We start from the raw sequence: 14,128 nt of genomic DNA on the forward strand, positions 1-14,128 counted from the left end.
CCTTGCGTTACAACCTGGCATTCCCTGACAATAGGGGCTGGTTTAGAAACTGTGTGACTTGATCTGGGCTGAGATACAAGGAAAAGGGCCTCTCATAAGAGCTTTGGTATTTCTTTTCCTACTGGAGGGGGTGATAGGTGGATAAGAAGCTCGAAACTGCTGCCTTTTTCCCGCCAAGAAGGAAGTGGGCCTGAGGGTAAAGCTGGCACTGCTGAAGTAAGTCAGGAAGGAAAGTAGGTGGGTCCTTTATGACATCACTGAACTGCTGATGAGTCAAACCAACCCCTAAGTAAACCCAGCCTCTGAGACTTTTCAGGTATATGAGCTAATAAATCCCTTCATTGCTTAAGCCAGATGAGTTAGGTTTCTGTTACTTATCAGGGAAAGCACCCTAACAAACAAGGATTCATGTAAAGACCACAAGTAAAAATATGCCTGTAGTGCACACACCAAAACAGTGTTGAAAAAGAACAGAAAGGATTCTGAAGCCAAGACCACGTAAAGCAGAGCACATCTGGGGGCAGACGGCATAAGAGAAGGCAGCTGAGTGCAACCTGCGCTCTGTCCTTTACTCTGATTTCGGATGAGCCACCGCACTGACTGTCCTTGGTTCCTCTCAACAAAATAAGTTGTCCTGGACGAGTGGCTCCCAGTTCTTTTACCATCCATCATTTTTATTATTGGTCCTTTTAGTGGATTTGGACAAAGCAGACAATTGCAAATCAACTCTTCCATCAGCAAATTTAGTACTTATCTAGATTACCTTAATTACTATAGTTTGTATTGAATATTTAAAAACAAGATATTATTAGTTTTTGAAGCCTCAATATAGATATGACTTCTGACAGGACAGGCTTTCACCAGTATTGAAAATAGTTTCCAGATCTTCTGTCTTCTTTTGAAGATCTTAGGAGATTCATAAGGACAATAGATTTGATGACTGGAGTTACCATCCAAGAGGAAAATTAACGTGAAATTACAAATCTTCTTTTTTTTTGCTTGGTAGTGTTCTGCTCATGAGATCTGAGTTTCCTGACCAGGGATTGAGCCTGGGCCGTGGCAGTGAAAGTGCTGAGTCCTAACCACTGGACTGCCAGGGAACTCTCTAAATTCCAAGTCTTGATTGTTCTTTTTAACAAAATGCTCAACAGAATTTTAAAAAGACAAAAAAATGTTGCATTTACATTAAAGTGAAAGTTGCTCAAAAGTGTTTGACTCTTTGTGACCCCATGGACTACACAGTCCATGGAATTCTCTAGACCGGAATATTGGAGTGGGTTGCTGCTGCTGCTACTACTGCTAAGTCGCTTCAGTTGTGTCCGACTCTGTGCGATCCCAGAGACAGCAGCCAACCAGGATCCCCCATCCCTGGGATTCTTCAGGCAAGAACACTGGAGTGGGTTGCCATTTCCTTCTCCAATGCATGAAAGGGAAAAGTCAAAGTGAAGTCGCTCAGTCGTGTCTGACTCTTAGCAACCCCATGGACTGCAGCCTACCAGGCTCCTCCGTCCATGGGATTTTCCAGGCAAGAGTACTGGAGTGGGTAGCTGTTCCCTTCTCCAGGGTATCTTCCCAACCCAGGGATTGAACCCAGGTCTCCTGCATTGCAGGTGGCTTCTTTACCAGCTGAGCCACCAGGGAAGCCCAAGAATACTGGAGTGGGTAGCCTATCCCTTCTCCAGTGGATCTTCCTGACCCAGGAATCGAACCAGGGTCTCCTGCATTGTAGGTGGATTCTTGACCAGCTAAGATACCAGGGAAGCCATTTACATAAGCATTTTAAAATATAAAGTGACACTATGAAGCAGTGTGACAGGTTTCCTCCGTCACTTTTAAACTGGATTAGAAGGCAGTCCCCAGAATTCCAGTAATTGCTATGGAAATATTACCATTTTAATTTACAACCAGGATAAACTGCATTCAGCTAGAAGCCAAAGGATCTAAGTTCTAGTTGCCAGCTTGCACCAAGTGATCCTGAATACTCTTAACTTCTGAAGTCAGAAGCCTCATCACAAGATGAAAGGGGCTAAATCAGGTCATCCTAAATATCCTTTCCAGTTCTGTACTCTGTAATTCTGTGAAAACAGAGTAACATGTCCCGAGCTGTCTGGGATCAGGAATTTGAGAACCTAAGTTCCATGTCCAGTACTTTTAATCTTCATACTTCTTTTTTGAGTCCTGGTCTTATTAAATATATTTACACATTCTATGTATTTAAGTGTATTTTAACAGTCTCTCCATCATTAGCAATAAAAAAAATTTTCTCAAGGACGTATTTTTCGTTTCTTGCTTTTATTTCTTTTCAACTTGCTTTTTCAATTTCTCCAAGATCTCTTCCGGAGGTGTGGAGGCCAAAAGCTTCACCACTTTTTCACGAGATTTACCACCCTGGACCAAAAGGAAAAACTGGTGTCAGGACAGCACACTAAACTTTCTAATGCTATTAGTGACAGCAGACTTCAGTTGCTGAGGATACGCCACCGTGTCCTTGTGGGGCTGTCACAGGTGGGCTAGTTTTCCTGGTAGCTTAGTGCTGCTTTTTCCTAGCCATTTCTGGTCTATCCAGAAACAGATTCCGATTCAGTACTTTTTTCCTTTCTTTTTTTTTTACAATTCCCCAGAGGTTTTACTGTCATACATCAATTTCTGTAGTAAAAATTAGGCATTTTCAAAATGAGTATGGAATCTGGACATACAATATTCTGTTTTCAAGTAATACTTTTGTTTAAATTACCAAAACAAATATTGCAATTTAATATAAACTTTGATTAAAAATAATTCTAAATATAGGACTGCTATTTTCTATACTGTTACACATTTCTGAAAAATTCCAAACAAAAAGTGACCACGTATCCAAGAGCTATGATCTCACAACCGATTAAGACAACTATAAAGATTTGTTTAGAAACATCCTTAAAGAAAGTAAGTTCTGAGCAGGTATTTATCTAAATGGGTAGGAGCTGCACAGGTGGAAGCATGGGGAGGGCTTTTAGGCAGATGTCAGAGCATGCGCACTGGCAGAAAGTCAGAAACGACCTGCTGTGGCGGATGCGGAGGGGCATGGCCTGATCATATGGATGCTTAGGGGCAGCCTACTAATCAATGACTCAGTGCCCACTGGATCCTGGGTGGGAGCTACAGAATATAGCACTGGAAAACAAGCAGAGTTGTAAGAAATAAAGCTTGGGCGGGTCTTACTCCTGCAGATTCTATTTGAATAAGTCTGGGGTAATGCCCAGGAACCTGTGTTTTAGAAATCATTCCCAGGTGATTTTTCCCACCACCTCTAGTGCAGACCCTTCTAGTGCAGAAGTATTAATGACTTCATATGAGCCATCTCTTTAAGGAGTGTCTCCCAGTAAAAGTGAGGACATGCTGGACCAGATGTGCTTGATGGACTCACTAATGGAGATTACAAACAACAAGAACCATTTTAGACATTTCTACTAAGGTGATGAGCTGAGGGAAGAGACAAGCAAGTTTAATCTGACAGAGCAGGTACAGGCATGAACTCAGAAGGACTAAGGCATTTGGGAGGAAGGGGACTAGGAAGAATTATAGATTTTTGGTGATTAAATGTATATAAGAGTTAAAAACAACTGGTTTTTCAATTATTTTGAAAAGAAAAAATTGGTGTTTTAAAGTAATGACTGATGTAGTACTCAAAGGTGTTGAGAGAGAGAGAGGCCTACCTTATCCAAAACCACATCACTCTTCCTGAGTTCTAAGACTTTGGAAAGATAGCGACACAGCTCCGCGTTAGCCTCTCCCTCTGTCGGAGGCGCTGCAATGGCTACACTCACAGCCTCGGCTGTCACGTCTGGAATGAGAACAGATCCTCATAAAGTTCCTTTTCTTCATGAAGTGGGGATATTTTGTAAAAGCGTTTGCATTTGTCTGGCATATAGTAGGGATTCAGTGAATAACTGCTGAATGAAGAATGATGAAGCTCATCACAGTTAAGGGAACATAAACATGCTACTACCATTATAGAAACCCAGAGAAGAAAATTGGTTTTTACCTGCTGACCAAGGTGGGCCCACAGAATCCTGGGCAATAATCTGGAATTAGGAGCTGGAAACTGCGCCTGGTCTGATAGGAAGAGCCCCAGGCAGGGAGTCAGGGGAGCTGGGCTTTAGCCCAGCAGTCACTGAGAAGTGAGTGAAGGAGTTAGCTCACGGACTGTACAGGCCTGTTCAGAGCTTCCTCATTAGGGAAGTGGAAGCACTGCATTAGGTTCACCTCAGTGAAATGCCTCTCTGATGTTTTTAAAATGTATTTATTTAGTTAACAGCTACATAGCACTTACACCAAGTTTAAGGGCACACAAACATATTTTAAGGGCTTTACAAATAACAACTTTGTTGCTATAGTTTATCATCTCCATTTTACAAATGAGGAAACTGGAATTGAGAAGTAATGGGTTCAAGGTCACATGGCTAGAAAGTGATGTTGTGATTCAAAAATAAATTTGAATTCATGCTTTGAAATCCAGGACAATGAACACTGCTTTCTGAAGTGCTTCAGGCTTCCTCATCAATACAGCCTTCATAAAGAGCAACCTGCCTGCAGTCCTCCATGTCATTTCTGAGAGGAGTATATATTCAAAGCAGTTTGCAAATGAGCTTGAGCTAGTCCGACATTTGGGGTTACCCGGGCATTTCCACACTCATTCATCTCGCCCGTGTAAACGTGGCCACAGTCCACGGGAATGAGACAGTAGAACAACCCTTCTCCTATCCTGTCACTGATTTTATGATGCAGTTTTTCACATTTTAGTATCTTTGAAATCCAGGTGTTATCTTACAACAGATGGGAAAGAAAACGTTTAGTTGATGTGGATTTTGTCTGTCTTACTGGTACATAAAGTACCGTGTGTACCTTACAGTTGATGGCCAATTGTATCTGATGAAACATGGTATTCCAGCAGTATGTAGAGACGGTGTCCACAGCAACTACTTAGAAAATGCTGGCTAAGGAGGGGATAGCCAACACACAGCTACGCTAACATGGCCATAAGCACAAACCAGGCCCAGCACCCCAATTCTGAGGTCTTGTTTTCAAAATATTTTAAAAATTAGAATACAGAGCTTTAGTGGGTGACAAAGACCATCAAGAATACTCAGATCAATGCTTTTCAAACTTTTCCCCCCAAACAGAATCCCCCACCTCCACTCAATTTCCCCTGAAATTCCAACATTTAAAGCAAATGTCAACAGTTCCTCAGGAGTCCTCTCTGCTTCCCTCACCTGTGCCCACCACAGAGAACCCTGAGGCAATTTTTGGGGTCCATGGAATAGCTTAAAAGCTTCTAACAGGCCAACGATCTCATCTGACAGATGAAAGAACTGGGCCCAGAAATATTTTGTATAGCTTGGACTGAAAACAAGCTCACACAGGTGTCGATCATCAGGTTCTCTCCCTCCTTGGACCAATGATCATTAAAAAACAACCGAAACATCCTTCTCTGAACATTTCTACTTTTGGAATAGGACAGACTAAGAATCATCTAGGCTACAAACATTTCTGTGTAAGTTCTTTCTAAACTACCTTTTTAAAAATTGAGGTATGATTGACATAGAACAGGTGTACAACATAATGACTCAATATTTGTATTTTGAACTGATCACCACAATATTGGCTAAAAAATATAAAAAAGGACAGTGTTTAGTGGTTTTTCATCTAACTTGGTATGCTTTAAATATGATATATGTATTCAGTTTTAAGCACTAGATTATACCTATAAATTAGAATTCAGAGTTTAAAAATGGAGAAGCCTCTAATTGCAGACGTGAAAAATACACTTGACCATACAGGATAAATTTTCAGCAAACTAAGGCAAAAGAAGGATGGAGCAGGGGACAACTGAGTCCTTCATACAAGATCCCTACCCCAGGGTCCAGTATACCTGTCACAGCATTTTGTTTGGAACCAGGTTTGGCATGGATGGCTATGCTGACACCGCCTTTAGGATCAACTGTCACAGGACCTAAGGGAGGGAGTGGTCTCTCTGGTTCCTTGCTCTGGTTTTTACCCTAAAACGACAAGAACAACCACACTACAGCTTCACAGTTTACAAAACACTTCCCCACGCATTTGATCCTTCCGGGATTCCTTTTCACCCTTAACCAAGGCAAATTAGGCTGATGAGTCATGTCCAGGGATTTCCGGTCATCTAGAATGGTCTTCCAACATCTTTCACGGCTCAAATCAATTCTTCCACAAAGGCTTCCGATCAACCCCACTGCTTTGTTCCTGCCTTGGTAAACCTTAGAGCCGGTCCCTTTGCATTTCCCATTCCTCAGGGGCAGCGACTATTCATTATTTATCTTTGTATTTCAAGCAACACAAGTTAAACGTTTGTGAACAACCACGGCTGGAAGTGTTTATATGGGGGGAAGGGTGGAGAAAAAAGGAACAACACTGGTATTTAAAGGACTTATTGTTATTTAGCCGCGAAGTTGTGTCTGACTCTTTCCGACCCCATGGACCGTAGCCCGCCAGGCTCCTCTGTTATTAGGATTTCCCAGACTAGAATCCTGGAGTGGGTTGCCACTTCCTCCTCCAGGGGATCTTCCCGACCCAGGAATTGGAGCTATGTCTCCTGCACTGGCAGGGGAACTCGTCGCCGCTGAGCCACCCGGGAAGCTGATTTTAAGAACTACTATGTGTCAGAAGCTGTACTAGGAACTTTCCACTCAACAAACATAAACTGCGCACCAGGGGGTGTGGAGGCAAAGGATGAGTAAAGATGAATAAGGACACATGGCCCTTGCCCTCAAGGAGCCCGGACTGTGGACTGGTACACTATGCTAGGAGCGCCGACCACACACCCACGGGGCATCACCGCGCAGCAAAGGAGGAGGCAGCTCGGCCTCGGGACGCCGGAGAAGCTCCCAGCAGGAAGCAAATTTAGAGCCGAGGCTTAGAAACCAACCGGAGTCGGCCCTGCAGACAGTGGGAGGGAAATAGGAAGTGGTGGGTTCCCAACGGAGCGGTGGGAAGACAGTCGAGGATGGGAAGGGGACTGAACGCTGGCGAGAGCCTCCCAGGGAAGTACAGGCCACACCGTGCTGCCGGAACACGAAGCGCGACCCTGGGAGTGCGCGAGCGAGGCCGGAGGGGCGGCAGTCACGGTTCGGGGAGAGGCACGCGCGACGCCGGCCCAGGTGCTCGACCTCTCCGGGTGGCCGGCGGCGCAGCCTAGTGGGGTGGGAGAAGGAAGCCTGGGACTCGGAGACAACAAGCGGTTAGCGGAGCTTCTACCCACCCGCGTGTCCCGCTTCTCTCCCGCGCTCCTCAACCAGCATTCCTGCGGCCCACCCTCCCGCGGCCACGGGAATTGCCACTGGCCTTGTTCGTCGCACCACCTTTCTTAGGCATGTCGGCGCCCAAAGGGAGCCGGGTGACAGCCCGAGAACCAGACCCAGCTTCGAGCAGCCTCAACCCGTAGCCCAACAGCCGCATCCCGGCCAGGCGCCGGAAGAGCCCTCTGCGCGTGCGCACGCAGCAGCGCGGAGCGGCCCCGTTCGCCTGAGCCTCCGCTCGGGCACGAGGGCGACGCCTTCTGGCTGGCGGGAGCAAGACTCCTTCTTCCTGGAAAGACCTGAAGAACTACTGCATAACACGTCGTTAGGTTGTGTCCGACTCTTCCGAGAACCCACGGACTGTAGCCCGCCAGGCTCCACAGTCCACGCAGTTTTCTAGGCAAGAATGGAGTGGGTTACCATTTCATCTTCCAGGGGATCTTCCCCACCCAGGAATCAAACCCACGACTCTTGGGTCTCCTGTATTGGCAGGCAGATTATTTACCACTGTATCTCCCGGGAAGCCATGAAGAGAAACTGCAAATGGTTAAAAAAAAAAAAAAAGTGGCGGTGGTTTGTGATCTAAATGGCAGAAAACCCATTATTAATGTTTATACTTGTCCTATTTTCTCTTTAATTTCGTTCAGGTTTTAGTAAAGTTGAATTTAAAAACTCAATGTTGTCTTAGCTTTTGCCAGTGGAGAAGATGGAAAATGGATTTTTCAAGTGTACAAACTAGGCAAGAGTAATGAGCCGTGTAGCTTTTGGAGCTGGGACACTATAGCACCATGCTGTCTTAGGAATGATGCGTTGTCTAGCTCAAGGGACAGTTTTCAGGTTTTGAATTTCGATGACTGGAACAGGGAAGCAAAAAGGAGATGGTTTGGAGCAGATAGGACTTGAAAGGGAAAAGATTTGTCTAAAACATACTGCATTTGAAGATCTGGCTCTTTAATATCCTATAAGGTGGATGAGTGCAGCCATGAAATTAAAAGACGCTTACTCCTTGGAAGGAAAGTTTTGACCAACCTAGATAGCATATTGAAAAGCAGAGACATTACTTTGCCAACAAAGGTCTGTCTAGTCAAGGCTATGGTTTTTCCTGTGGTCATGTATGGATGTGAGAGTTGGACTGTGAAGAAAGCTGAGCACCGAAGAATTGATGCTTTTGAACCGTGGTTTTGGAGAAGACTCTTGAGAGTCCCTTGGACTGCAAGGAGATCCAACCAGTCCATTCTGAAGGAGATCAGCCCTGGGTGTTCTTTGGAAGGAATGATGCTAAAGCTGAAACTCCAGTACTTTGGCCACCTCATGCAAAGAGTTGACTCATTGGAAAAGACTTTGATGCTGGGAGGGATTGGGGGCAGGAGGAGAAGGAGACGACCGAGGATGAGATGGCTGGATGGCATCACTGACTCGATGGACGTGAGTCTGAGTGAACTCTGGGAGTTGGTAATGGACAGGGAGGCCTGGCGTGCTGCGATTCATGGGGTCACAAAGAGTCGGACACGACTGAGCAACTGAACTGAACTGAACTGAAGGTTGTCTATTTCTAGGTAAAGTTTTTTTCTTGCAAATTAAAGTACTACTTATGTGGCCCTAAAAGAAGGACCATGTGATAACTCAAATAAATTATCACAATTTGTTGGATAGATACTGGAGTAATTACACTTAAAAAAAAAAAAGAAAATGCTCATATTTTGCAGTAAATACAGACTGGCCAAGTATCTTTCAGGGTCTTATTGTAAAGTTTGAAAATGGTGACATGTTATTTTGGGACCCAGCAAAATAGTTTCCCAGCTTTATGCCTTGGGAGATAGACCTGGGTTTAAATTCGACTTCCCACCACTTACTGACCTTTTAAGACATGAATTTCTTGGCCTGTGAAATGGGTCTTATAATATAGTACTTTTCTCGTATGATGTCATGAGAAGCAAATGAGAATGTGTGTCAACTGTTGGTGGGTATGCAAACTAGTACAGCCACTATGGAGAACAGTGTGGAGATTCCTTCAAAAACTGGAAATAGAACTGCTGTCCGACCCAGCAATCCCACTGCTGGGCATATACACTGAGGAAACCAGAATTGAAAGAGACATGTGTACCCCAATGTTCATCGCAGCACTGTTTATAATAGCCAGGACATGGAAGCAACCTAGATGTCCATCAGCAGATGAATGGATAAGAAAGCTGTGGTACATATACACAATGAGGTATTACTCAGCCATTAAAAAGAATACATTTGAATCAGTTTTAATGAGGTGGATGAAACTGGAGCCTATTATACAGAGTGAAGTAAGCCAGAAAGAAAAATACCAATACAGTATAATAACACATATACATGGAATTTAGAAAGATGGTAACAATAACCCTGTATGTGAAACAGCAAAAGAGACACAGATATATAGAACAGTCTTTTGGACTCTGTGGGAGAGGGCGAGGGTGGGATGATTTGGGAGAATGGCATTGAAGCATGTATATTATCATATGTGAAATAGATCGCCAGTCTAGGTTTGATGCATGATATAGGATGCTTGGGGCTGGTGCATTGGGATGACCCAGAGGGAGGGTATTGGGAGGGAGGTGGGAGAGGGGTTCAAGATGGAGAACACATGTACACCCGTGGCGGATTCATATCAGTGTATGGCAAAACCAGTACAATATTGTAAAGTAATTAGCCTCCAATTAAAATAAATAAATTTATATTAAAAAATAAAAAATAAAAAATGGAGAATGTGTGTCAAGTGCTCAGTGCAGATCCTGGTGCACAGGAGTCACTCAGGCTGCTCTTTTAACAGAAAATGATAGCGCGACGTACCTTACCCTCTATCAGAGGAAATAACAAGAATAGTTCTTTCTCTCACCTGCTGAGAGCAAACAGTGGAGAAAAGCCCAAGACTGCAAAAAACTGGTAAAGCAGCAGATGGCAGCACTTGTTTCCACTGTAAACAACAGTGGAGAAAAGCCCAAGACTGCAAAAAACTGGTGAAGCAGCAGATGGCAGCACTTGTTTCCACTGTAGATGTTTAGGTAAGTTGAGTTGCATTATGTCCATAAACAGAAAGAGCTTCCCTAATGGCGCTAGTGATAAAGAATCTGCCTGCCAGTGCAGGAGAGACAGGAGAAGTAGATTCGACCCTTGAGTCAGGAATATCCCACAGACAGAGGAGTCTGGTGGGCTACAAACAATGGGGTCACTAAGAGTCAGACACGACTGAGCATCTAACACACCTAAATAAAAATAAAGCTCCTAGAAGATCTTGCAGAACCACTCCAAGGAATATTTGAGAAGAAAACATTTTGAAATCCATGTGCAACCAAGCATGCACTGGACTGCACTTTACAACAGCCAAAAATGGAAATAAACATATTGTTTATGGGGAGATAAATGGATAAAGAACAAGAGACCTATGTACACAGTGGAACACGACTCTGCCAGAAGAAAATGACATAATGTGATTTTCAGGAACATTGATAAAACTAGGGATGATCAAACAATGTGAAGAAACTCAAAATCAGAAAAAGATATATATCTTTAGATATCATTTATAGCTGGAATTGATAAACACCCACCAATTTATTCACTGAGAAACATGAAGACTCAGAGACCTAGAAAACAATCTTCTGATTGTTAAGGAGAAAGCAGGTGGAAAGGGATAAAATAGAAGGTTAGAGTAAGCAAATATAATCCTTGCATGTAAAAAAGGTAATCATCAAAGACCTAGGTATAACAAAGGATTTCGGTGAACACACTGTAATGAATTCCATGGGGAAAAAATGCAAATATGAATACATATATATATATATATATGTAAAACTGAAAACACATTCAGTTCACCTGTCACCCACAACACATTGTATATCACTGTTACTACAATAAAGAATAAAGATTAATTTTAAAAAGAAAGCTAGGGAAGAACACACAAGCTTCTGGATATTTGTTCAGGTACATTCCACATTAAATTACAGCCCTGAATGACAACTCTCATAAAGCTTTTGTTTCCAGAGTAACCACAGTTGGGCATTAGAAAATCTAGCAGCCTTGTGGCCATTCCCAGCAACAGTTACCTTAAAAGTTTTGGTTATGAGTACCATGTTGTTTAGTTGCTAAGATGTGTTCAACTCTTTGCAACCCCATGAACTGTAGCACGCCAGGCATCTCTATCCTTCACTATCTCCCAGAGTTTGCTCAGATTTGTGTCCACTGAGTCGGTGCTGCTATCTAACCATCTCTTCCACTGCTGCCTCCTTCTCCTTTGCCCTTCAGTTTTTCCCAGCATCAGGGTCTTTTTTAGGAGTCAGCTCTTCACATCAGGTGGCCAAAGTAATGGAGCTTCAGCTTCAGCAACAGTCCTTCCAGTGAATATTCAGGGTTGATTTTCTTTAGGATTAACTGGTTTGATATCCTTGCTGTCCGACGGACTCTCAAGAGTCTTCTCCAGCACCACAATTTGAAAATATTAATTCTTCGGTGCTCTGCCTTCTTTACCATCCAGCTCTCACATCGGTACATGACTGCTGAAAAGATCATCAGTTCAGTTCAGTTCAGTTCAGTCGCTTAGTCAGGTCTGACTCTTTGCAACCCCATGAACCGCAGCACGCCAGGCCTCCCTGTCTATCACCAACTCCCAGAGTCCACCCAAAGCCATGTCCATCGAGTCGGTGATGCCATCTAACCATCTTATCCTCTGTCATCCCCTTCTCCTCCTGCCTTCAATCTTTCCCAGCATCAGGGTCTTTTCAAATGAGTCAGCTCTTCACATCAGTTGGCCAAAGTATTGGAGCTTCAACTTAAACATCAGTCCTTCCAATGAACACCCAGGGCTGATCTCCTTTAGGATGGGCTGGTTGGATCTCCTTGCAGTCCAAGGGACTCTCAAGAGTCTTCTCCAACACCACACTTCAAATGCATCAATTCTTCGGTGCTCAGCTTTCTTTACAGTCCAACTCTCACATCCATACATGACCACTGGAAAAACCACAGCCTTGACTAGATGGACATTTGTTGGCAAAGTAATGTCTCTGCTTTTAAATATGCTGTCTAGGTTGGTCATAACTTTCCTTCCAAGGAGTAAGCGTCTTTTAATTTCATGGCTGCAGTCACCATCTGCAGTGATTTTGGAGCCCCAAAAAATAAAGTCTGGCACTGTTTCACCATCTATTTCCCATGAAGTGATAGGACCAGATGCTATGATCTTCGTTTTCTGAATGTTGAGCTTTAAGCCAACTTTTTCACTCTCCTCTCATCAAGAGGCTTTTCAGTTCCTCTTCAGTTTCTGCCATAAGGGTGGTGTCATCTGAATATCTGAGGTGATTGATATTTCTCCCGGCAATCTTGATTCCAGCTTGTGCTTCTTCCAGCCCAGCGTTTCTCATGATGTACTCTGCATACAAGTTAAATAAGCAGGGTGACAGTATACAGCCTTGACGTACTCCTTTTCCTATTTGGAACCAGTCTGTTGTTCCATGTCCAGTTCTAACTGTTGCTTCCTGACCTGCATACAGGTTTCTCAAGAGGCAGGTCAGGTGGTCTGGGATTCTCATCTCTTTCAGAATTTTCCACAGTTTCTTGTGATCCACACAGTCAAAGGCTTTGGCATAGTCAATAAAGCAGAAATAGATGTTTTTTCTGGAACTCTCTTGCTTTTTCCATGATCCAGCAGATGTTGGCAATTCGATCTCTGGTTCCTCTGCCGTTTCTAAAACCAGCTTGAACATCTGGAAGTTCACAGTTCATGTACTGTTGAAGCCTGGCTTGGAGAATTTTGAGCATTACTTTACTAGCATGTGAGATGAGTGCAATTGTGCGGTAGTTTGAGCATTCTTTGGCATTGCCTTTCTTTGGAATTGGAATGAAAACTGACCGTTTGCAGTCCTGTGGCCACTGCTGAGTTTTCCAAATTTGCTGGCATATTGAATGCAGGACTTTCACAGCATCATCATTAGGATTTGAAATAACTCAACTGGAATGCCATCACCTCCACTAGCTTTGTTTGTAGTGATGCTTCCTAAGGCCCACTTGACTTTACATTCCAGGATGTCTGGAATCAACATCCTGGAATGGAAAAGATCATAGCCTTGACTATATGGACCTTTGTCAGCAAAGTGATATCTTTGCTTTTTAATACACTGTCTAGGTTTTCTCATAGCTTTCCTGCCAAGAAGCAATTGTCTTCTAATTTTATGGCTGCATTCGCCATCCAGAATGATTTTAGAGCCCAAGAAGAGGAAATCTGTCACTGCTTTCACCTTTCCCCTTCTATTTGCCATGAAGTAATGGGACTGGATGCCATGATCTTTGTTGTTCAGTCGCTCAGTCGTGTCCGACTTTGTGACTCCATGGACTATAGCACACCAGGCTTCCATGTCCTTCACCATCTCCCAGAGCTTGCTCAAACTCATGTCCATTGAGTCAGTGATGCCATCCAACCATCTCTTCCTCTGTCATCCTCTTCTCCTCCTGTCTTCTATTTTTCCCATCATCAGGGTCTTTTCCAGTGACTTGGGTCTCTGCATCAGATGACCAAAATATTGGAGGTTCAGCTTCAGCTTCGGTTCTTCCAATGAATATTCAGTGTTGATTTCCTTAGGATTGACTGGTTTGTTCTCTTTGCAGTCCAAGGGACTCTCAAGAGTCTTCTCCAGCACCACAGTTTGAAAGCATCAATTCCTCGGTGCTCAGCCTTCATTATGGTCCAACTATCATATCCATATGTGACTACAGGAAAAACCATAGCTTTGACTATATGAACCTTTGTTGGCAAAGTAATGTCTCTGCTTTCTAATATGCTGTCTAGGTTTGTCATAGCTTTTCTTTCAAGG

General features: G+C 43.6%; 1 protein-coding gene across 1 annotated transcript; it reads right to left on the minus strand.

The window, feature by feature from the left end:
* Positions 1–441: 441 nt before the first annotated feature.
* On the minus strand, positions 442–7,484 carry C21H15orf40 (chromosome 21 C15orf40 homolog). Its single transcript, XM_052659803.1, has 4 exons — positions 7,354–7,484; positions 5,909–6,035; positions 3,693–3,820; positions 442–2,388 (listed from the first exon to the last, which is right to left on the minus strand). Exons 1-4 carry the CDS (start codon positions 7,465–7,467, stop codon positions 2,293–2,295), a joined length of 465 nt encoding a protein of 154 aa, XP_052515763.1. The 5' UTR covers positions 7,468–7,484; the 3' UTR covers positions 442–2,292.
* Positions 7,485–14,128: the final 6,644 nt, after the last annotated feature.

The sequence above is a fragment of the Budorcas taxicolor genome, chromosome 21 (genome assembly GCF_023091745.1).
Source record: "Budorcas taxicolor isolate Tak-1 chromosome 21, Takin1.1, whole genome shotgun sequence".
NCBI classification, from domain to species: Eukaryota; Metazoa; Chordata; class Mammalia; order Artiodactyla; family Bovidae; genus Budorcas; species Budorcas taxicolor.

What these genes read in the sequence shown, in the direction of transcription:
- C21H15orf40 (XM_052659803.1), bottom strand. Translation starts at nt 7,467, where the DNA reads ATGCGGCTGTTGGGCTACGGGTTGAGGCTGCTCGAAGCTGGGTCTGGT. An exon ending in AAGGTGGTGCGACGAACAAG is followed by an intron (nt 6,036 to 7,353) that starts GCCAGTGGCAAT and finishes TTGTCGTTTTAG; the next exon opens with GGTAAAAACCAGAGCAAGGA. An exon ending in CAAACAAAATGCTGTGACAG is followed by an intron (nt 3,821 to 5,908) that starts GTATACTGGACC and finishes TTCTCATTCCAG; the next exon opens with ACGTGACAGCCGAGGCTGTG.